Source organism: Opisthorchis viverrini, assembly GCF_000715545.1.
Source record: "Opisthorchis viverrini unplaced genomic scaffold opera_v5_473, whole genome shotgun sequence".
Classification (NCBI taxonomy): domain Eukaryota; kingdom Metazoa; phylum Platyhelminthes; class Trematoda; order Opisthorchiida; family Opisthorchiidae; genus Opisthorchis; species Opisthorchis viverrini.
In genome coordinates, this window is record NW_008752136.1 from 123,488 (window position 1) to 147,744 (window position 24,257).

The 24,257-nt window shown below is 45.3% G+C and overlaps 3 protein-coding genes across 3 annotated transcripts; 1 reads left to right on the top strand and 2 right to left on the bottom strand.

Annotated features, from left to right (window-relative positions):
- Positions 1-11,914: 11,914 nt before the first annotated feature.
- Positions 11,915-14,725, top strand: T265_11304 (hypothetical protein; the record flags this gene model as incomplete). The annotated part of the gene is made up of 3 exons (XM_009177926.1): positions 11,915-11,993; positions 12,773-12,881; positions 13,289-14,725. One exon carries the CDS (start codon positions 13,289-13,291, stop codon positions 14,723-14,725), a length of 1,437 nt encoding a protein of 478 aa, XP_009176190.1.
- Positions 14,357-14,593, bottom strand: T265_15402 (hypothetical protein; the record flags this gene model as incomplete). Its single annotated transcript, XM_009177927.1, has 1 exon — positions 14,357-14,593. A coding segment is annotated over one exon (237 nt), but the record flags the coding sequence as incomplete, so codon positions are not given.
- Positions 14,726-21,983: 7,258 nt separating the features above from the next.
- On the bottom strand, positions 21,984-22,630 carry T265_15403 (hypothetical protein; the record flags this gene model as incomplete). Its single annotated transcript, XM_009177928.1, has 2 exons — positions 21,984-22,554; positions 22,602-22,630. 2 exons carry the CDS (start codon positions 22,616-22,618, stop codon positions 21,984-21,986), a joined length of 588 nt encoding a protein of 195 aa, XP_009176192.1.
- Positions 22,631-24,257: the final 1,627 nt, after the last annotated feature.

Below are 24,257 nucleotides of genomic sequence, written 5' to 3' on the forward strand. Positions count from 1 at the left end.
AAATCACGGTTGTACGGCAGCGAGGCATCGGTGCGGAACACTGATGTCATCCTGTCGATGATGATGATGATTGCGGCAGGTTTCGAGACATCTATATATGGCATCGAAAGACGACTCGATTAGCCTCCACATCTAGCGAATTATAAGTCCACTATATTGGCAGACTGCTTGGTTTGCTGACCGGGATGAATTCGAATTCTTTCCAAAGTATGCACGAACATTATTCCCCACAAAGCCTATTTGGGAAGTGCGTTTTCCCGTACACCGGGCTGTTGTCATTGTCCATTGCAAATAAATATAGCACCTAATATATCCCCGCAGGTTTTCATTTTTGGTGTCGATTGAAAGCCTCAAGGCTACCAAAATAACAGGCCGCATTTGATGAAAAATATTTGCAGGTTACGCAGACATCTCATAAGCGATCGTGTATGACATTAATAATACAGAGATGTACTTGCATCTCTTGTTAAAACCAATGTACTCCTTCAGTTCCGTTCAGTAGGACATCAAGTTGATGGAAACTCGAGAACAAGGACAACCTGGCAAGCCGACGGAACGACGAGGCCGATTGTAGGTCGTCGAATGGTTTTTAGTGACTTACTGAGTAATGTGCTCTGCCACGAAGAAATACTGAATTTTTTCCCCAGGTCACTTTATGAAGATTGCTCACACCCAACAAACTAAAACCCGGGCCCAAACTTTACCGATGGAGAGGAACTCATCCAACAAAGGCTCGCGAAAAAGCGAGCCCAAAGTACAAAGGCGTCGTAGAAATAAAGGTGCATTTTGACCGCCAGTCAAGGATCTTCCGTTTTGCCGGGTAGTCGATTCATGCTCAAGGTAAGCCCGAACATATGATTGGTCCAAATAAGGCATCAGTATTCGCACAATGGAATTGAGTTTCTCAAAATTACGACGTGACCCTAGTGGACATAAAGCGACAGGCAATTGAGTGCAGAGTACGAGTCCAAACTTTTGAGCTCCATCTAGGCGTCCGTGGGTCTTTTCAATGTTAGGAAAGGATTGCACCAGACTTTTTCCGCCAGATGTATGTTTGGCTTTGCAGATAATGAAATTCGGTGAGCTGCAAAATTTGGAATGCAGATTAGAAGGATTTTGAGGGTGAGCACGAACGCAAAAAATACAACATTCGGGCACAAAATTTTTATTCCACTCGCCAAGGTATTGCAAATAAGAGCGTTGTGCGGTCACTGGGCCTCGCCCAAACAGGCCCGGCTGCTTAGCAGAGGCATCCACCAACGGTATTCGGAGACTAGAAGCGTAATGGGGCAGGCTTATGTGTTGCAATCGGCGAAGTTGTTGTTCAACTGCTTGCTCTGTCGTTCAATTTCTTTTCGACCTTCTCAATTTGTATTTTTCTTTATAGAAAACTCAAATTCTTTGACAGTCATCATCGGCATGATACACTATCATCTCGAGATAGCTGAAAACACATATGCTGATTTCCTGCCTAGCTTATACTGGAGGAAGTGGCGTGGAGCAGTCATGAAAATTTCACATGAAGGAGGAGAATATCGGGGAAGAGCATTTTAAAGTAACCGTGCATGTTTTGTAATGTTCGGTTAGCACATCCACCTAATAAATAAACATACCCCACGAGGATATCATCTAAACTTATTTGGATTCTTTCTCACATGCTTCAAACATCCATGTTTTTCTTAACTTTACGAGCATCAGGCATTAAAATCGTTCTTCACTTAGGCTGCTCGTTAGCCGGCAAATACTCGTTTCTTCGAAGCCTTAGCCTATGTAATATAATTTTTCACAGAAAACCGTAATACTTTGCGGTATGCATGCCTTCATCAACATCACCGTAATCTGTCTTGGTTTTGTATGAATTTATTTTAATTACCATTATCTCCTTCCCTGAGGTTTCAGCTTTAGCTTCTCAGTGCTGTGATTTTGGATGTGGCCTAAGATAAATTGGCTACTGTCTGGTTCTTATCTTTCACCGCACTCAAGAACTCGTCAAATGAACACATGAAGGACAACTATGCAGTGCTAGTGCGTTCAGCATGTAATCGAAGCAACAACACTATTTTGCGTCACGGGTGGGTACGCCACAAATGCAACCGGCGGCCAGCAGAACCAACGGAAATTCGAATGATCCGAAGAAGCTTGCAGGTTGAGCCCGTTTTCAAGTTACAGGCAGCAAATTCAGCACTGGCTGCCCAGTCAAACGGACGCATTAACATCATAATACCTGGAACGCAATCATAAGCTTTCCATGTTTTTGTACGATCAACTTCTAGTGAATCGATGGCTTACGGAAGAGGATTAGGGCACCTGCCGGATAAGAGAAGACGACGATTTCATGTGATCTATGCAATGTCCATCAGCTCCAAACTGTTCATTTGTTATTGAGACCTCACGGGTTTGGCATAAGTCTACTTTGTCTTGAGACCTTGACGTCAGCAAGTACCAAGCCACAGGAACTCACGCTATGCGAAGATGGCATCGTGTGAACAAGCTTCTACGAGATCATCACGCTGGATTTACAGGGTATTTAGTGCCCGAGGTTTGTCATCTGCATACTTCATATTGATATTTCGACAACCGTGGATCCGTACACCGGAATGGAAGATGACGCTTCATGCCCCATTCCGGTAGACATTCCCTACCACATACTGAACTTGATACTGTAATTTCTGCCATGGGTTCAGACTTATTTCAACAACCATTCACACATCTACCACCAGCCCCGAATACTCTTCCAGGTGCTCCAGACACAACTCCAGTGAACCCTGCTTCATGTTATCATACCTCTGCATACCCAATTCCCCTAGTTCCAGACTCCAGCTTGAGCAAAATGTAGTGAGCAAATCAGTGTAAAGGGCTGGTCCCAAATCGTACGTAGCTCCACTCGTAACTTACATACCAGGGACCTAAGGTTTTAAAACGATGGCAATCTGGCTACAGACGCATTTGGTCAACGCTTCCTAGGAAATGATCACTGCTTCATTCCTTGCGACGCAGTTATCTACGGCCTAACTGCCCTTCTGAAACCTTCCTTGCTTCACTTCCCTCTGTCAAAATTTCACAGGCTTTTTCATCAGTGCTGGCTGCCCGGGACTGGGACGACTTCTATCTCCCCAATAACACACAAAGTGTCTGTGGCATGCACCAAAACTTATTGAGAGCTCTTTGCCTAATTTCTCCTACAAAAAGTTTCCGCACAAGTATCTACAGCCATGCTAAGCTACTAAAACCTTAGACAGGGAAGTACACCTGGTTAGCAGAGGATGTCGGGAACCCCACTATTTCCCGTAATAACCTCTCACTGGTAGGCTCTCAAATGATCGAAATTGCTTTTAGGTATCTCTTGAGCGCCGAGAGGAGATTACCATCCTCAGCACCCCACATTAACCCAAATAATTCAGGTGACTTTTCCGTGGGCGTTGTATGCCCACTAAATCGCCTGTTTGTGCACCACCAAAGGTTGCCCTATCACCGATTTTGTCAACATAGCATACGATCTGAATGCCTACTTCACTTACTGCTACTCGCCACTTCCCCCAATCATTAAACACATACCCCTGCAACGTATTTCAAAACTCCTAATACCCAGGGTAGCCATCCGCCTCTCAGCAACATAAACCAGGCTGGTGGTTGTATCCTTCTTCTAATCGTTAAGACCTCCATTGCGCCGGGGGCCGGTAATCATCTAACTTGAGTTCTGATTCTGTAGGCTACAGATACCAGTAGCGGGACACTCGTTGGTCTCCCGTTTCTGCATCCCCCGAACCACATAGTTGTTTGCACGTTTTTTCGACAACGACTCAAACTTAAATGGTGCATTTTAGTTTTTTCGAGCGAGGACCAATATAGCGTGGCAGATTGCTGGTTAACAGAGTCTCTGTGTCTTTAAAAGCTTGAGCTCTGTGTTTGAGGAATAACTGCGACCTAGCCTCCAGAAGACACCGAATTCTTTCAGGTAGGTTTCTGTCTGTTCGACAGTGCTTTGATTTCTTTGAGAGAAACATCGCATCAGCCCAGCGAATTGTCTGGATGATGTTTCTTTATGTATCCTCCATCGAAGCTGGTCGCAGTTCAAGTTCGTGAATAATGACCCGCATTCCTGACACGTTTGCGCGGGAAAAGTTTTTTACGCGCAGGCAAAGTCACTCTCTTTCACTTGCGTCTTGGTTTCACTGAGAATTACACTTGTGTCTGTCCAAACGTTAATGGGTTTCGACAAGCGCTGTAAAAAAAGAACGGGCTTGAGCTGCCAGCCAGAGTTACCCTGCTCACGCCATTGTCTGCTCGTCTTCCCGTCCTATAATAAAAGGAACAGGAGGAGAAATGTAGATATGAGATTTGGCTTCAAATGTTTGAATAAACTTTCAGGTAGCACGAAAATTCGGTAATCAGGACGAACATGTCCGTGAGCGTGAGCGTGGTTCCAAAGCGCCTGTACATAACGAATAGTCTCTGCAACTGCAAATATAGTGCCGATATACGAGGATCCTAACCCACCTCGATAGCTTCACCATAGACGCTTCGATACTATGTATCTGACAAGCACCTTCAGTCGTCTTTTTCAGCCTGGCGATAAAGAGTGCGCCTAATGCTGCCGGAATATTGTGGGCAAATTATTCAGCCAAGCTTCAATGGCGTCAGCATCTCAGGACAATTTTCCGACATCGGCAGGCCTTGTCTCCCACAAGCGCTGGAGAGTGGGTGGTCAGCAACATTGCCAGCACCAATTTTCACGAAACCTGTCAGCTCATACCATCGGTATCACACTGAGTTGTAGATTCCCGAGGAGTTTCGTGAAGCCGCCCACTCCGGCCAATACAGTAAATTTCCATGTTGGGTCCACGCAGTCGTAGAGTTGGCAGGGCTGGATCATGTTGGTGTCTTGCTTTCTATGTAGTCGGGACCACGATATTGTTTATGGTGTAAATAGAAAAGCATTCAGTTTTCATGTTGCGGAGAGAAACGTTCTGCTAGGACATATTCCGTTTCCTCAGATACCATTTCAGAAATTTTTAGCACGGAACATTTAGAGTATAATAATGATACGAGTTGGAAGCCTACGCTTCCAGCACTTGCCACTCAATAGGCTGCAGGAATGAAATATAATTCGTAGGAGCATAACACCTGATTCGTAATGGAGGTGATGACAGTAGATGGGAGTGTCGCTATACTTAAATACGTTACGCTAGTATCAGCTCACTATCTCAGTGAAATAGGTCTCCGTCAGCAGCGATTACGGTAATAGCCGTGCTCTCCTCAGCTTGGCATTCGATTTGAGTCTTCAAAGCTGGCGGTCCTGTCAAGAACAAACACCAAAGGCTCCCAAACGTATACTAATGTCCAAACCAGGTCAAAAACACTCGTACAGCTCGGCGTATATAGTGCCGCGGCAACATTCTTAGATTTCTGACGCCTTCCACATGCATCAGCATTCGGCGAATAGTCGGTCATTACAGGTTGTTTTGTCTAGAATTTCGACCAATCAAAGATCGAGTGGATGCTTTTCTGGCACGCGACCAATCCCGTGCTGGACAGGCTTCTCGGCCGTAGCGGTGCCTAACTGCCAGGGTCGAGGTGGTCGGTTGGAGATTCCGTCCAACAGTGACAACGTGCACTGGCTTGTGCGAAAGAACATGAGGCACAGATACCGTACGAATGTGTGTTTAGGCGAAGACAATGGATAAATGGGCACACAGTGTTTAAAAAAAACGAAATGGGATAAAGCTTCAGGAATCGCCAAATATGAGCAGCGGTTGAGGTGCACGGTAAAATTAAACGGATATAGTCAAGGTTAGCTGGGAGATGTAAAATTGATGCACACTACACTCACAAGGGACACAGGTGTTTTATTGGCTGTCTTGGCCTACATTACTCATTAACGCTTGGCGAGTCCGCAGTCCGATCATTCGTCCAACTGGTGGTTGCATCGCGCACGGGCGAAGATTGAAATTGTTTCGGAGTAATTCCGTTTAGTTCTACACTCCTGTATCGCTGATAAGGCAGCTATGAATTGTTCCATCCCGGACTGAATGGATGGTGCACTCGACATCCGAGTTAGTTAGTAGCACTTAAGCTAACAGAATTCTCTGTCACGACAAGTAAGTTGCCCGTACGCGTGAACATACTTGACAATCGAAGCGGTCCAGAACATTCATTCATACATACAAATTTCAGACAATTTGCGTTCTGGTCCTAGGCCAGAGCCCATAGAGCCACTGTAGACTCAGAAAGCGAGAAATCCTGTGAATTCATGATTAGGGACTTTAAAAAGATGTTAGTAGTGGGTGGATGTGGTTCATAGGCCCAAACCAACACTACTGGAGGTGTTCAATTCGAACATCCGCAGCCTTTCAGAAGGCTGTGTCCAAAAACCACACACCCAATACCTTGCTCTACATCCACCAAGGTCATGGTCCAACCCCCCACAATTCACAAGAATGGGCCAAGGTCAGCGCGAAGCATGGCAGTTCGTACTATTCATAGACTGTCCAGATATCGTATTCGTTTACTAGGCACCAATCACTGATTCGGACCGCAGCTTTAAACTAGCTAGTTTATGGGGTCGGGGTTTTTTTCCGCATGTAGTTCATATCTTGCTGACATTTCCAGCCGTTCTCTGTTCCACTTTGACAGCGTCTCTCCGAAAATCTCCCCTAATTGTGGTCCTCGTCATTCCCTTTTATGTGAAGACCCACCTGTCAAGCTCAGATGAAGCCTTACCATGTTCTTCCCCCCAGTGGAGTCGAAAGGCCTCAGTCCTTCTAGGTCACAGCACGAGTAGGATATAGACGACATCATGGTGCCAGCTAAAATAATTTGAACATGCCTCTACTGAATCACTCATTTTTCGCTTCTGAAGGTTGTGTGTGGGGTTTCTCGTCATGGGGATACCCAAGCTTTTTTTGCTCTTTTGCTTTTTTGCTCCTTTCAGCCCGTTTACTTCTTTCAACCCACTCTTGACACGCACTTCAAATAGTCAATGTTACTTTCCTTCTTATGCCCATATTCATGTTTCAGTATCCCGGAAGCCTGTTCTTTTTTGGGTATTTGCGAGCACTAAGTCTGGAGGGAGCTACCGTCAAGGCGATTCAAATTCAACCTCATGGCTGATATTTAGAGACAGTCGTTTGGCTACGGGCGCCTACCCAGTAATGATAGTTGCATTCAGACGGAATAAAGCGCCACATATCCTTCGTTTACGTCGTCATCAAGGCATTCACATGGCTTGTTAACTTATTGAATGGCGACTTCTCAAACGGGACGTTCACTCTTGTGAAGTATCCCCCCTCTAAACTACTTAGTTTGTTGGTGGCTTGCGGACACCTGGGCATTTTCCAGTCAAGATTTCGTTTGCTGGTTGCAGAGTAGCCAGTAAGCTCACAAGCATGAGTAATTGAATCGGTTGATGTAAGAACCACATACTTTGTAAGTAGCTATAGCTGCCACAGTTTCGTTCACCGATATTCGGAGAGGCAGGTTAGGTAGCTGCTCATTGAAGGTGGGAGCTGATTTAGTTGATGCACAAGAAGAGGGTTGTCGTTGTACTTTTAAGTGGAGAGATTTGGGACAGAGCTGTAAATTGCAGGCAATTTCTTGGATTCATGATCGCTAGTGTAGGTATGACTGGACCATGTTTGACAATGTCTCTAGCCACTGATATACTCCCTCTCGGGGGCCCCATTCAGGGAGACTTCAATGGCCAGCGCAGCTGATTTCGGTGATAGTGCCTTTCATACTTCGCCGCCAATTCATTGTTTGATCTCTGCTGGCTCGTCTTCACTCTTCGCGTGGTTCTGAGAAGAGGACCTCTCGATTAAGTCGGTCGACTGGCATATGGAGCTGGCCAAGCCAGTGCGACCTATCCAGTTTGACCAGTTCATCTGTAATGGGAGAGTTATCTCCGCCGAAATCCTTTGACGTACTTCAGCACTGCTGATCTAGTGCTCCAAACGGACTCGGGAAATAATCCAAGGACTTGGATGAATAAACGCTAAAAGTCTTTCGGTGTCTCCGGCGCGCAGCGGTCAGGTTTCCGACCCGTATGATAATATGGAGCGCACCGCAGCATTGTAACCGCGGCCGTTGGCGGATTAATTAATGTCATACCTATGCCACAGCTGGTGCAGTTTCACAAGAGTTGCTCTGGCCTTACCGATCTGGATGGGATATCATCGTTCGGGAGACCACCGTGACTGATATGGCTGCCAAGTTAGAAAAATTTGTCTACTAACTCATTGGGCCCATCTGCAAGCATGAGGTTAGGATTCGAGCCCAAGCAGTCTTGCAGTAGTACTTTTTGCTTTGCAGATGTGAAGCGTATACCAGACCGTGGGGCAGAATTATGTAGACTATTTAATATTGTTTGCAGTACCACAAGGTAAGATCCAAGAAGAGCTTTGTCATTTGCGAACTCGATATCTGTGAGCGGACGCCCCGGCAGTGCGACCCCACAGGTATTAGAGGCTGATAGTGAGTCCTCCATAACCGTTTCAATGATGGAGTTGAGGAAGAAAAGTGGAAGGACAGCCCTGTCTGTCTGATGTGGTGAACTCAGGCGAGTGCCTCCCGCAAACCTTCACACGGCCGCGGAAGTTGGCGTACAGCGCCTTAAGGAGAGTCAAGAATTTATGGGGGACACTTTTTCTCCACAGACACTGCCATAGTGCCTGACGGTCCACAGAGTCAAAGTCAGCTCTCAGATCAATAAACAACTATTGTTGGTTGCTGGAACCAGTGTCGGTGCTCCAAAATCTGTCGGAAGGTGAAAATGTGATCGACGCAACCGTTGCAGGACTGAATTCAGCTTGGGTTCAATCAACCTTCGAAGGATGAGACCAGAGAGCACATTCGATGCCACAGCTATCAGGCTAATGCCGCGGTGGTTTGCACATAGCGTCCGCGTACCCTTTTCGAAGATAGGAATGACTGTCAACATGCCCTCATTCTGCAGTCACCTTCTCCTCGTTCCATATAGCACCAATAAGCTCTGTCAGATGGGTCACCAGGGATTTTTCGCCTTCTTTGAAGAGAGCTGGATACAGGCCGTCTTGTCTGGGGCGCAGTTAAACTATCACGCCATATATTCCACGAGCCATTACTTCTGGATCACCGGACATATGGAGGGAGAAATTTGAAAGAGCTGAGTTAGTCGTTGGCGCTTTGAGATGTATGATCACGCTTGGGTTTTGTATTTGTGTTCCGGAGACAGAGCTACATCAGTTTCAAGGGTCCAGCGAGCATCCGTGAAAACCGAACTGCGTGGGCTAATTATACTTCTCGGTTACCCAGGTCGAGGAAGGGGGTGTGGTTGAGGTACCCCATCCTGAGCCTTTGACTCGAAAGTGTGACCCACATGGTAGTGGGAGGATGTAGGATTTTATTCAGGGACCCCGACCTTAGCCTCTGACTCAAAAGTGAGGCAGCGGTTAGTAGTGTTTTTTGGGACCCTGTGTAAAGCCGATGGCTCAACAGTCTGACCTGCTGGACCGTATGGTGTTGGCCCAATCCGAGGACATAGTTGTAAGGCATTACTGTCCAGCTCTTAATGCGGCCGCGTGCAGCAGGCGCCTTTTGAGTAGCACCGGACACTGGTTTTAAAAGTACTTCGACCGTATTGAACAGTGCACCGGCGTGTAAGGCATTACTGTCCAGCTCTTAATGCGGCCGCGTGCAGCAGGCGCCTTTTGAGTAGCACCGGACACTGGTTTTAAAAGTACTTCGACCGTATTGAACAGTGCACCGGCGGTCACGGTCAACCGCTGAGCCAGACATTTTCTAACTCATCCTTCCTCGAGGGACGGCAGCGTTGCTGCTTCCATGAATGTGGACACTGGTAGCCTGTAAAGAACCCTTCACTACCTTCACTCTCCTATCCCAGAGGACCGTAAGGCTTACTCCCTAGACCGCCTCGTAGCCAGACCACCATGTCAAGGTAGCAGCTTTAGGTCGGGATACGACCACCAAGTAAACATGATCTCGCATCTTCTGAAAAAAAGGGGACAACAAGGATCCGTGTCTGACGTAATGACTGGTGGCCAAAGAACCGTCCATTACTAGGTGGCGCGTTGGCGTATTCCACACTTGTGTTTCACTTATCCTGAACTTCACTCACACGCACACCCACCAATTTTCATGCCATTTTGGTCCAAGGGACAACTCATGAACTGAAGAGAGTCTACCAATCGGGAGTTTGTTGGACGGTTGGTTCCGTAGGCTCTGGGGGTGCTGAGTTCACCGAATTCGTATCACCAGGTCGGAGTATTGCATCGTTAAATGTGATTTAGCCGACAACCAAGCAGCATTCTACTCCGTGAAATATGCGTCCACTGTAAACATCGTGCAAGCCCCCTTTATGTTGCACTACCCATCTTCAGTTACTCTACGGTCACCATATAGGGGATTAAGCCGTATCCCACGGAGCTCTTCACTTAATCAACTGCCCACCTAAGTCACAATCATCATCATTGTCAGCTGTAAGAACCACGTACTCTGTTGTGCTCGACAAGGGATGGAATGCATCAAAAAACAGAATAAGATCGGAAAGACTGAGAGGCCAGCAACTAGGCTTTATTCCGCACCTTACGGGGCCCTGAAAAACGAAGGGGGAGGCGACGACGGTTGCTTGCGTCGTGGGAAGCCACAAATGTGGTCCAAAACGAGTGGTATTTGGTTATTGATCCAGGCCATCGGTAACTGATGGCAAGGTGATCAATTTTAGTTCATAGCCGGAACGCCGTTGGTGGACATCTTTTGGCCAGCTGACCGGCTATTTTGGAGGCTAGTACTGCTGAAATGCAACCAGCGGTCAGCATGCCACAGCTGAAGCAATCGCTCACCATTGTCTGTACGTACCGAGTCCAATCCATGTCGACCACCTAATTGAGTCTCATTGTGCATCCAGATATCCGTCCACCACAACGATAACGGAGCTTCTAGCTCGCCGCAATTCGGCCTTTAGTGCATCATTAAGCTTGTTTTTGGTGGTGCCAGATCTACATCTGGTTCGGAAAGTACGGTCACAACAGACGGGCATCGACCAACTTTTTTCTTCACAGACGTTGCCAGACGAGCTGCACAGAGGTGACTATAGACACATATCCAGTCAAGCAAGTATCCTTCCACTCGGTGACTTAGGATGATACCAGCCCCTGCACATCTTGCTGCACTAGTCTCTAGATCGTCAGAGGTTCACAGCCGGAAGCGAGTGGAAAATGATGGGGCGGTTAGCTCAGTTAATATGCTTACATCGTGAAGTCTTGTTTCCGAAACATCGCATATGTTTGATGAGTCTAGTTTATGGGCCAGAGCAGCTTGTTGTCCTGCTTGTTGCAGAGTTTGGACATTAAAGGAAGTCAGAGAGACAGCGTCGAGCCCTGAAGATTGATTTCGTGATGCTGGATTACGCGCAGATGTTGCTTGCAAAGCCAATGCAGAACGAACAGAGTCATCAGTCGCGGGTTCAAGAGGAGAACGCTATTAATTGGGTGGTGGAGGCAGTAGTTTATTTTCGCTTACCTGCCCTGCTGTATGCAACAAGTAAGGCGGCCTGGCTGATGTTACTACGCTGTTGATGGCCACTTTATCACTCTACTCCTAGAACATATGGGTTATGATGTATGGTTCAAGTAACACGATCGTGAACTGCACGCAATGCGTGGATAAAGGAGTCATCCCGCAGAAGTGAAATGTAGAGGACAGTGAAAGTGCAAAGCAGCCAACCTCTTGCCCGTGCAGAAACCTTTCCAACTCTGGCTTGAAATACAAGTACCATGAGATGCTTTCTGCCAAAATTTCTCGCTTAGGCACTAGATTATTTTTTTCTCAATATCCGTCTCCCGAGGTGTTTCCATTTTTATTTTCAGCAGTTTAGTAGAATAGCTCAACCCATGCAAGTTGGCGTCTGTCAGAACTTTTGGTGAGAATGCCACAGCTCTGTCTTTTAAGAGAGTGCGTTTCCGAAGAAGTGCTTCCAAGAAGAGCTCAATTTAGAATACGTACGTATACACATGAATATATATATATATATATATATATATATATATAATGAACAAGCAGTACAAGCCTGTGTTGCGCTAACTTTGCATGCATTTAGTAGGTTTTTTGATACTGGCTTAGTTTGAACCAATAGTTGATTTTCGGACAGGTCTCAGACATTTGCATGAATGTGTTGGGTGAAGAAATGATGGAGGGTCAAGAAAGAGTGCAGTGCATTGTAAGAAAAAAATCACGCAATCTTGGCATTCTTTTAATGCACGCATGTTACGTAATCCGAAAGGACCGCGACATCTGAGAAACCTCTATGTTTTCTCGATAGATAGCAATCGGAAGGCTAGTGGAGGGTTCAAACGATGGGTCTTCTGATCAGTACTTAGCGCCTTTAGCGTAGGGTTCTTTCGTCTGGTTTTAAGGTAATGCGTTTTGGGATTAGCTAATGGTCGCATGTCAGACGCTTAGACAACATAAACCATGATGGGTGTGTCGCATGTCACGCCTGCCTATTTACTGTTCTTATTCCTTTAGAACGGTTAAGGTGCAGACAGGTGTTCGAAAGATATTTCAGACGCAGTTGGTGGGGTTCTCTTTGCATACCTCAGCCTTCCCTCCGATTGGTTCGAGACAGTGTGAGATGTGACCGCTCACTGATGTCAGTGACATCGGTCTCTTTGCGGACTGTCGGATTGAGTGTTGAGGGATGTGGACAACTCGCGGCATTCTGATACCAAATTGCTGACCTATTTTTTTCGTTTCACTTTTTGTTTCGTTTTCACTTCAGAACCGAACCGAAGCAGTACTGCAAAAGCTGATTCTGCTGCCTTTGGAGACAATGCTACATGCAGACTGTGCGCACGACAAATTCACGAAACTGACGGCATATTTGTCGAGTGAGTTTCCTAGCCCATGCTTATGCCGAGATTGAGATTGCTGTTTTGAGCAGAAACCGGAGACATGGTCGTCCACTGTCCAAACCGAATGGTTATTTGCTTGGCTTCAAGACTGCCTGCGGAATTCGACGTTGGGAACAATTGTTCCCAGTCTTACAGTCTTAAGACTGTAACTCTTGCCACATGCAGCTACTGAGTGTGGTATCTGTAGAGCCAGCTTACCTTCCGACAATATAGAGTAGGACCAAATTGAGTAAATCGATGTCTTAGTAGGGGGTTGAGCTTTCTACTTCGTACAAGTCAGTTTCACTTATAACCCATTTTCACTCCTACTTTCAGGTTAATTTCCTACTCAGCGGATTACGTCAAGGCATCGTTCTCCTCCGGGGATTGGTTGCAAGACGAAAATGTTGATTAGCTCAATCCGTTCGACTGTGGACAGTACCATTGTTTTTATTCTAACTTATACGGCGTACGCCCTTCTTCATGCCAACAGGAAAGCCTTTGGAAATTTGAAACCGGCTATCACGCAGGTATGGACGGCACCGTCTAGAAATGGTTCTGCTCACATGTTGAATTCGTCTGAAATCTGGTCACGATCTCCGTTATTCAATTCACAAGAAAATGCCGCAATGTTTTTGGGAATTTTAGACTCTTTGTTCATGGCATCTTACGCTATTGGTCTTTACGTGAGTGGATGGCTGGGAGATCGCTTCAATCATCGTCTTGTGTTGTGCTTCGGACTTTCTGGTTCCGCACTGATAATCTTCGTGTTTGGAGTTGTGACTGAGTGGACGGGGTTTTATAATCGAACCCTTTATGCGATTTTATGGATACTCAACGGCGTTACCCAGTCTACTGTTTGGCCCTCCTCAGTAGCCATAATGAACCTGTGGTTTGGGCGATTTCGTGGTTTGGTACTTGGGATTTGGACTTCTTGTGCATCAATAGGAAACGTTATTGGAGACTTAGTTGTTGGCCTTGTAGTGTCTTTTGGTTATCATTATGCTTTCCTTGTTCTTTCTGTATGCTTGCTGGGCATCGCGGTTGTGGTGTTTTGCGGCCTACCGGAGTCTCCCAATCGTTACGTACGCATTCATTCTCTATTGTTGTCGGCCAAACTGGATGATGCAAGGCTTCTGTTATCCCAAGAGTCTGAAGGTGACCAAGCACATGAACAAAGTAAACCCCTACCATTCCTCAGCATTCTACTAGTGCCTGATGTGATATCTTGTTCCCTAGCATACGCTTGTATCAAGCTGGTAAACTATGCTATGTTTTTCTGGCTTACTTTTTATCTTACTGAAAACTTCCATTGGTCTAATAGTGATGCTTCAACCTTCTCAGTTTGGTACGACGTAGGTGGGATCCTTGGTGGAATTGCTGCTGGTCTGATTTCTGATGTTGCTAACCGTCACATTTCTCGCCATACGGTTAGTGTTTTCTTTAGTATTGCTGCAATACCCGCCCTTCTAGCATATCGTTTTACGCCCGGTGACCCGAAAGATGTTAATGGTTTGGTGATGGCTCTTGCCGGATTCTTTGTTGGTGGGCCGGCTGTATTGATTAGTGCTGTAATAGCTGGTGATATCGGTCAATATGCGGAGCTCCGGAGCTCTCGCACCCAAGCTACAGTGGCTGGGATTATTGATGGTACTGGCAGTATCGGGGCGGCCATTGGACAACTTCTGATTCCTTTCCTTGGATTTCATTTTAATTGGTCCTTTGTTTTCTATTTATTTACTAGTTGCATGGCCGTCACTTCATTTTGTCTAATTCCGAGTTGGATTAGACACAGGAGACGCATTTTAAGAACACCCGTACCGGTTGTCCACTGTGAGTGATGAGTTGGTTGTGTTTGCTTGAGAGTTATTTTGTTCTTCATCGGTTCTGCTTTTCTGTTCATGATAAGCCAACCTTTGGCCATACCCAACTACATTTTTTATACTTTTTTTGCCAATACATATTTCCTATTCATATGTCTCTAACTTCAAAGCTTATTTTCTATGTAACCAGAGGTGACAAGCACTATAAGAGGCATTCGACTGGCGAAAGACTGGTTGTTGCGCCCATTTTGATTGATAACGTTCTTAAGACTTGAGTCTAGCCGCTGAACTACCCCTCTGTCACAAGCGAGCCAGGAAGTGCTAATAGTTCTCCCTCCTAAAGGGAAACTGGTGTTTTATGAGGATAATATTAGTTCAAGGGTGTATACTACGGGTGGAACATGCGAGTAGTCTCTGTCTGGTGTCCAATCTCCGCCCCCGCACCTGATGAAAGACGAAGTTTACTGCGGAAGTTATGGGACAGCTTTGCAGTGTTTGTTCGTCCTTTTTTAGTATTCAAAGAACGTCCAGTAAAACTCAGGAGGACGCTTGGAGATGTTCACTTTACGAAAACTGTGTAGATAAGATATTTACTTTCGTGTCTGCTGGTTTGTAACGCATTGGTTCGTATTTGCTAAGAAACAACTTCACAGCGAAAGGCGATTATCCTTTCATTGACAGCAACTGAAGCTGGTACCCAAAAATAATAACAGTAACAAAGCTTACGTGTTTTACCGCCAGACCGTGCAGAAGTAGCTCGGAAACACTACTTCAAGACAGCGAAGTAATGATGGAAGCATATTAGTTTTTTGCAGAGGCAAAAAAGTTCCTACTGACCGACATGTGACTCATCAGAGTACTACTGCTATGCGTGCTGTGGATATAGGATCACGAAAAACAGGCACGCCTAAGCATTTTGTAACTTTCACTCGCGTGATATGTACTGACAGAGGCATTAAAATGCCTCGTTTGTATCACGGGCTTGAATTTCTAAGCAGTCTATTAATAGTGCGATTCACAAAGTTATATACTACGTGCACTAGATAGTGCGCTGCTCAGATTCTCATGGTTGTCGTATGCATTCCCTTCTCGTCACCGACAGTAGAAGACTTGGGAAAAAGATCTGTTGGTAAACCTAAACGGTTCGAATGACTCTGTTATCATTATTACCAGAGACAGCAACATCAGTATTGACACTGGTGCTCAGCTGTAGGTCAAATCGAAAGATTCGCAATCAAACTTATTGGAAATGTGCTATTTTCGAGCATATTTTCAACTCCGTCTGCTGTAGTAGGGTAATGCCATTCAGCGGTGTTTTTCGCTTGTCCTAAAATTATTGTCTGCCAAAGGTCCCGTGGTACCGACATTGATATTTCACATTCGCTTATTGCCAGCAGGCTGGGTTGGGAAGTGAACAAAAATCACTCGACGCGGGCAATGCGTTATTGAAATTAACCGCCGCCACCAGATTGATCAGATCTACACTTTTTGGTGTGTCTGTTGCGTGTCCTACTTGGTTGTCATATGCGCATTCAACTGCCGTTCTTACATCAACGACTAATATATCGCTCGGAATAGACTGCTGCTGTGTGAGCACGAGTCGTTTTGTTGAGCTCACAAGTCCTTAGGATTCCAAACTTTGCTAAGTTGTATCACCGGCAGTGTGTGACAATAGCGAAGGCTTTGTAGGGTTGATGGGGCGATGACGGTAGCAGTCATCGAGTCCGTTGCCGGTGCACGGGAAAAACATGCCATGTTTCGCCTACTTTGCAAAGGTGCCTAGGTTTGTTTCTCCGTTTCAGCGTGCAACCCAAAAAGATATCCTACTGTGCATGTGTGGATAAAATATTTATGTGAACTTTGTGTTACATCACATTTGCCACCCAAACGTTGCACGAATCTCCACAGTATCAGTGCTGTTGTACCTCAGATATGATTAAGGGTTATCAATAAGATTTGGGTAGCCTATAGAGTCATTGTTTTCAGAACAAGCCGTCGAGTTGATAGAAGTGGATTTCAAAACTCAAGTACAATTGATGATAGCACCTTGGCACTGATGTGCCTCGTGTCTATAATAGAATCGGTGACACCGCTTAGCGGAACGGCTTGTCACCGGAGAAAGTTCTCAACCGCACCTTTCAGAGCCCTGCTCATTTTGCACGGTTTTTTGATGTTATTAAACGGGTGTAGAAACAACGCGAAACTGGCTACATCAACAAAAGGACGGCTAACCCATTATTGAATCGTTAAGATCGCCTGAATTGCAAATTATTGATCAGTAAACAGTTTCGGTCACTTAGGAAGAACGGACGTAACTGACCTATCTAAACAATATGCACCTTCACTGTACATAAGCTACCAGTGTTACATCGAAGTTCAGAAGCGTTGAAAATAGGTAGAGCGCTGTGATAGCTCCCACGCTTCCGAAAAATATAGGGCTGCCCTGCGACCATATATCGTACGCTTAGAGAAACCGGTGTAATAATGGTTCAGCTGTAACACGGTTTCGGTGCCTAGCTGTCATACAACAACCAAAATAAGCATGAGGGCTAAGATGCAGGTTGTCCAAGCCTAGACGGGAATGGTCGAGGCGCCGGGGTTACTTTCGAAACACGGACCTGGGCAGTAAGCCTTAGCCACTTAACTATCTGAGGCTGGTGTTATGAAATAAGGTGTTTTGATTAGAGGAGTAAGTTTTTTTGAAGCTGATGGTGCTATTTATATTCTTTGCGCCATACGTTAGCCGCATTCTCCAGACCAGTGTAAATCTAGGATTTTAGGTACAAATGTCTGAATGCCAGTGGAGCCATTAATGAAAGTCCTGTAGCGCTTCGGCTCGGTTGTCCTTTGATCGAACAGCAGTAATCAAGCAGTTGTGTTTGCGGTTCTGTACATGCCTTCTGACGCAAGAAATGTAGTAGGAGTGTGAGAAGGAAATAACGTTTCCGAAGAGTCCTCGAGTTCAAACCCCTTCCACCAAAGAGGCCGTTCATGGTGGGTGATATGACGACAAGCATCTTCTATGTAATGTGAGATCCTAGAGGTACTTAAAATTAAACGGTTTCTGTCAAGTCCATTTGTCGACCTCCACCTTTGCAGCTCGTCTGTTCCATGTGCTTTTGTGCTTGTTTCAAGCACCAGAAGTCCCGCCGTGATGAGTGCTTTTTGGAGATCATTTGAAACGCGAGCTTACATTGAATAGTTCCCTGCTGAAAGATGTGCTGTTGTTCCCTCATTGCTCTTTTTTAAACAATTTGGGTGTGGGATTAAGTTGGTTCTAATTCTCCTGATTCTGCCTAGCACTTCAGGAGTCCCCATCGAGGTCTTCAACACAGATGAGGGCGAGGGTAATGGCTAGGGTTAGGTGGCAAGACTCACTTTGAGATATGTAATTTTGAGAAATTCGCTTTTGTGAGCGGATATTAGCTGATTGATGAGTGGTTAGTAGTAGTCATTAATAAAATTGCTCCGAACGGTGCTTCAAGAAAAGCGCTGTTCGACTCCGACTGCAGCATTTACACAAATTTGGTCAACGGGTGTGTGGTCCCTTGAAGGAAGGGTTACGCGATTGACGTAGTCTACATCCATCAGGGGAGCTCTGACAATAGTTCGAGACGCTATGTGGCTAATTTATCCAGGGGCCGACTGCATCTTCGCGCTCAGCAGATAAGCAAAGCGACAAACTGAAAAAAAAGAACTGCAAAGAATAGGGTCCGCAACTTGTCTACCATGAGCATCCGGAGTTATTCTCCGTTTGGGCATTTACTTGATATAAAATCACCTGTATCCATAATGTGCATTTAAGGTAATAGTCACCCTCAGCAAGGAATGGCACGACGATCGGCGACAAAGATGAAACTGCTTAAGCGGGGTCGGAGATGGGCGCCTCTGTTGAGTCGAAACAGCTGCCACGAAACAGTTTTCCAATTAAGCGGACTATTACGTTACCTAGCAACAGCGCTGAATACTCAGTAGAATCTCGTAGGAATCTGCGCTAGGTAGTACGTCTCGAGAATAGACGTTGCTTTTCAACCGAAACGACAGTAATCGTTGGAAGGGTATGCTTTTTGGGCTAGTGGGCCCTGGTACACAGTGAAGCCGAGTTTAGTGAACGAAAATGCTCATCGACACCACCGTGAAATTGCTAATTAGGATCGATTGAGAGGTGTTCAGTGTAGATAGGATGTTTCTTTCTGTGAAAAGTAATTGTGAGCTCAAAGTCAGAAAACATGTAGGCAAGGACATCGGCGTATTGAATACACGCGGCCAGACAGGTATGCCGTGTAAGGGAAAGCAACCAACTGAGTCACATCGAGAAATGCACGCATTTGCAAATCAGTTTGGTTTTCACGAGAGACTCAACTGAATCTTCATGTAGAACATGAGGTTGGCGGAAGCTCGGGGACTGCGCCTACCTGATGAGCCCCGAGAAGGGCGAAGCCGGTCGTGGGCTGTCGAAGAGTTTTCAGCAACCTTGTGAGTAGTTTCCTTTATGAAAACTGAGTCACATGTTCAGACACGCCACTGATTGTCCCCCGACGTGTAGACGAATAGACATGCAGGCGTGCCAATCAACCGGACACGCACCCAATCAGCCATAGCAGTCACAGTTCAGATCGGTGGTGGATTGACGAACGGACACGCACACATACAACCTCTGACACATCGAATCGGCTACTAATAAATTCATAATTGTGGGTCAGTTAGTCTCATTTCGTTTAACTGACTACCTGTAGACATTGCGTTTGGCATTAAAATTGAGGTGAAATTTGTCTCCGTTGTTTTAGTTGTTTACATCGACTTAGAGTTCGACTGTGTCCGAACGTTTGGTGTGCCTGAGCCGGTACATAAGTGATGCACGATTAACGGGAAGTGGTGAAGACGATTTTACCGAGATAGCTTGGATGCCATATAGAATTTGGTTCTTCTGCTCAGAAATCGGGGTGCAGCGTTCCAGGGTCTGATGTACGCCTGACCTTACAACTACGATGAGTAATATTTGTCAAGGATATTTACAACCAAACTGTAGCATACTCAAATAGATAAAGCAGGTTCCGAATAGCTTATCTCCGAACGGAATCGCAGTCTTGGAGTCACTCAAAGTGGTTAGGGTGATCTACATAGCAAAAGCAGGCAGATAGAACTTAACAGCCATTACGAACAACTGGAAATCGAAAGGTATATCCATGAATCCTTTAAAACAGGAAAGATAAGAACAGAAAGGAACACCAGGTCTCAAGGGCCAAAATGAATGCGTGCTTGTGGGAGGTTTAGTCCACAGTGGCATCAGAATCGATCAGACTCGGGAGATTGTGTGCGCTACGAAAACGTCGCACAAATTTGACTCTTTAATTCGAACAGTCAACAGACACTACACCACCCCTCAAAGTCCTTAAACAAGCTGAAAAGATCCTGTCGACATGCACTAACAAGTCGAATTAATAATTTGTATGGTTTCATTGGCATTTCAAAAGTTGTCCACCTCATTTACGATGAAGTTGCTTCAGGTGTTGATGATTCGACACTTTTTCCCTATTTACTATCTGGCTATATCCTTCGTTTTGTAGTCCTACACAGATATTATCACTTAGTTCACAAGCCAGCTTTAGTTCCCCCTGGCTTTACGGTTGGTATTGAAGGCACCGTCTATTTTACCTTCGAAGACGAGTTCTGTGGAGAGTCAGCTCATATTCACGGGTTCGCCAAATGATTGACTGTTGTCGAACTTTATATCACAGAGACATAAACCACCACATCAGTGTGCCCGAAAACCCAAACCGAACTCACCACCCTCAGTCATCATTACTTAGGAGTTATCAGTTAGATACAATCATTTTCCCACCGGGTTTATTGGTTAGATAGTTTAAAGCAAATTAGAGGTTGCAGATATTGGGTGAACTACGTGACATAGGAATAGATAAGTGTATCATCCACCCATCAGTGGCACACTAATGACATTTTGAAATGCTATGTTTAGAGATTAAGTCGACGACAACAGTTCTATGAAATTTGCTCTGTATATCTTGTTTTTGTTGGTCTCTTTTCAGAGTCGACCATTATTCAAAACAGGCCACTTTGGGTAATTCTCATTAGACAGTGGTACTCGGTTCCAAAACTGTATCGGCTTCCCAGGCATGACGATAGATTGCCAAAAGAGGACAACTTACTTTGGCGCAAATGATTCTTTCGAAGTATGAGCTAACCCACAAGATATTCCAGAATGTAGGTGCCAACGTTTGGCGACCGTCCGCGAACTCTGTACGGGTAGCGGTTTACATCATGGAGAAGTTTGGCAGCATCATTTTTCAAAGTAACATTTGGCCATACTTAGTAACGTTTTTAGATGAACTCTGTGGTCTCATCGTCAAAATATGCAGAGGCTGGATTGAAGGATTTTCCCGTAGCTCCTTATCCGGTTCACCGGGCGTCTCCAAACCACTGCAGGCGACGTTGCTGGTTGAATGTGGGGTAAATGTATGTTCGCGTTGTCTACGCAGCCAAAGTTTAATGAGTCTTAAACCAGCGGAGAGTAAATTTTCAAAGGACCACCCCAGGCTTCATTGTAGGTATCTGTAGAGTGGACATGTTCACGCCTTGTGTTGAATGGTTGGGTCCAGTCTGAGATCAAGCTACTGGACCCGTATTTAAACTATTTTCAACGTCGTTCGTGAGTAGCCACACAAACAAGCGTTGTCCCACAATACATTCATGAAGAAAGACCACGTTTGTTTGATTTTAATTTAAATCCTTCTAATAGAGGAGGATGGATATCCTGGACCAGTGCTGCCTATGAAGTCTGATCAACAGAAATGTCCGAGCAAAGCATCACCAAGTTTCTGATTTTCATCTCCTCACGTCGTAGATCAGATAGAGCCTCTGTGTTTCAGTGACGTGCTTTACTAACAATATTGAATCTAGAAAATCAAACAGCCAGAAACCATAGCTCTCATATAGTCGTATCTTAATCATTCATTTTTAAATCATCATTGTACGAGTTCGGAATGTCGTTTTCACTGCATCGGACAACCGGAACTGAGTGAGATAGTGGACTGTAAGGAGGGATTCTCTGCAGGTGAATGGGCAGAATACGTATACAGTTCGGAGTAATTTTTTATTACCAGGCAACGATGTTAGAGTGTACCCTGTGGTGCTAAGCTGACAAAGGGACCAATCAGCGAGAGGGAATTACGTGGTCTACAGCTGCGCATTAGTTGTGCGTGAAACCTAGGCGGCGTTAAGCGAACTCCGGACGACAAGGCGACAAAAGTGTACCATTCTAAATCTCGTGGAATGTGCACTGCAATCCCAATTGCTTGAATGCATTAGTGTACTTGATATGAAGTTCGTCATTGATACTTTCCAAGGACGAAAGGTCTTTCAACATATATTCCTGCAGCTTTTCAAACACGCTTTCCAGCACGTTTATGTATGTCACATGGATAGCCTGCAGATTGACTTCGAATTGTCGTTTGTTCTCGGCCACCAACTGCTCCAAAAATTCGACTCTCTCAGTCAACTGTTTAATAGTAACCTTTGCGTCGTGAAGCTCCTTCTCCGAATTTTGTAGTTGTGTCTGTAAGCTGAACAGCGTTGCTCTGGCTTCTGCTTGAAAAGCCTTCAGAGACGTCACAATCGAAAGGATAACATGTTCCATGTCGTCGATGAGTTCAGTTGATTGTTGTTTCAACTGATTTTTCGTTTGTTGCACCTTTTTAAGAGTGGTTTCACATTTTCGGTTCGACTCTTCTGACTTGCACGCACGGAAAGCGAGCAGGCGGGCGATCAGTTGTAGCTTGTCTACTTGTTGCAGCAGTTGTTCCTCAGCTACATTTTGCTGCGGGTCCTTACTTTAAAAAGATGCAATAAGCTAAGTTCACAAAATAGCACAACAAACCCCTTATTGGCTGCCATGATCAAACAAAGCTGGTCAGGTGCGTGTCAAGGATATTTAAAACAGATCAAAATCGAACACAATGGACAAGAGAAACAGTCACGTGACTAGAGGATGGCCTGCACGCGACAATGTTTCTTCAGATGAAAATTACTGGAGCTGGTCGCGTTCTTTCTCATGGTGGTTTGTCAAGCCATTCTTTGTAAGCAAACCTACTGTCACTAACTAAACTTCGGAAGACAAAGGCCTATACTTCAATACGAAGTGTGAGAATGGATCCGGCACAAACTGCGCTGGACAACGAACAGCAATCCAATAGCGCCTCATTCACGTCTCAACCTATGGCCTGTCCGCCTATCTGTATGTGTAAGGATATAATTTGGTGGAATATGTAGTAGAAAACTCCCAAATTGTATTCCGTGGCTGCTGTAATTCCTGTATTGTGGTGCACAAACATGAGATATTTTTTAAGTTCTAGTAGCGGTCACATCTCACCGTAAATTCGACGGTTGACAAAGCCCCATATCGAAACCGTCGATATACATTAGTTGGTCAAATTGAAACATAAGCGCTCCGTCACGAAACGGACAAAAAGGAGGCATTTTCCCTGATACATAAACACTACTGCACGACAATCAGCTATTAATGCTGACCTTTCAGAACTCTTCAACAATACGGATGGGGTTATTTAAATTCCTGCTTTCACTCCGTGAAGATCCAGTTTATGCATCCCTGATTTCAGAATACACTTATCTACGAGCTTTCTTTTCATTATTATGAAAGTGAGACCATTCTCTGAATTAGCTCGTTTGGTTTCTTCGAAGAATCCCATCCTTAATAAAGATTGATTTATTTAGCGGGACAACAAAGTTGCAGTGTACATCACAAGCCTGTCAGGTGAATTATACGTCCATGATGCCAATAGTTCTGCGCAATTATATTTCATAGCGTGGTATTGCTGTCTTCATTCCGAAGTAGCAGACAAATCATTGCCACATTTCAGTTTATTCTGTTCCACTGATAGTTTAACGTCATATTCCAGGCTCCACTACGTTTATTCATGAATGATACACTGGTGAGTGCTCGAATACGACTATCGAGAGGTCACAGCAAATTAAGTATATGCACCATCTCAAAGCGCAGATGAGTATTCTATTCAACAAGTGTGTAGATTCATTGTTGGTCTGTTCGCCGAGCTTCGCAGTTGGAGTGCAATTGTTTCATCACCAATCGAGGTGCGGGGTTGACGATGTCACCTCGATTGGAGATGAAATGTTTGCAACCCAACTGCCAACCTCGCCGAACAGACCAACAACCAAGCAGCGCACCCGAGCTACCCATATTCCAAAACAGTGCCAGGTTACGGCGGACAACCTATCATTCAAAGGCAGTTAAAATGCGCACACTAGGACTGTTCTGGCTGTGCAGTACCTATGCAATGTCAGTCCGTCCTGAGTCATGTCAGCGCAATAATAACAGAACAAGCCAATTTTATGGGGACTGGCATATCACACTCGGACATTACTAGCTCCGTGACGAGGCAGTTAGAAAGCGCGTTTTCGGTTGTTCAAAGGGCACTTCCATTGAAGAATGTGTCCAGCACCAGAAGCTGCGTTGGTTGGGACATGTGTTACGTATGCCGAACCATCGTTTGCCGAA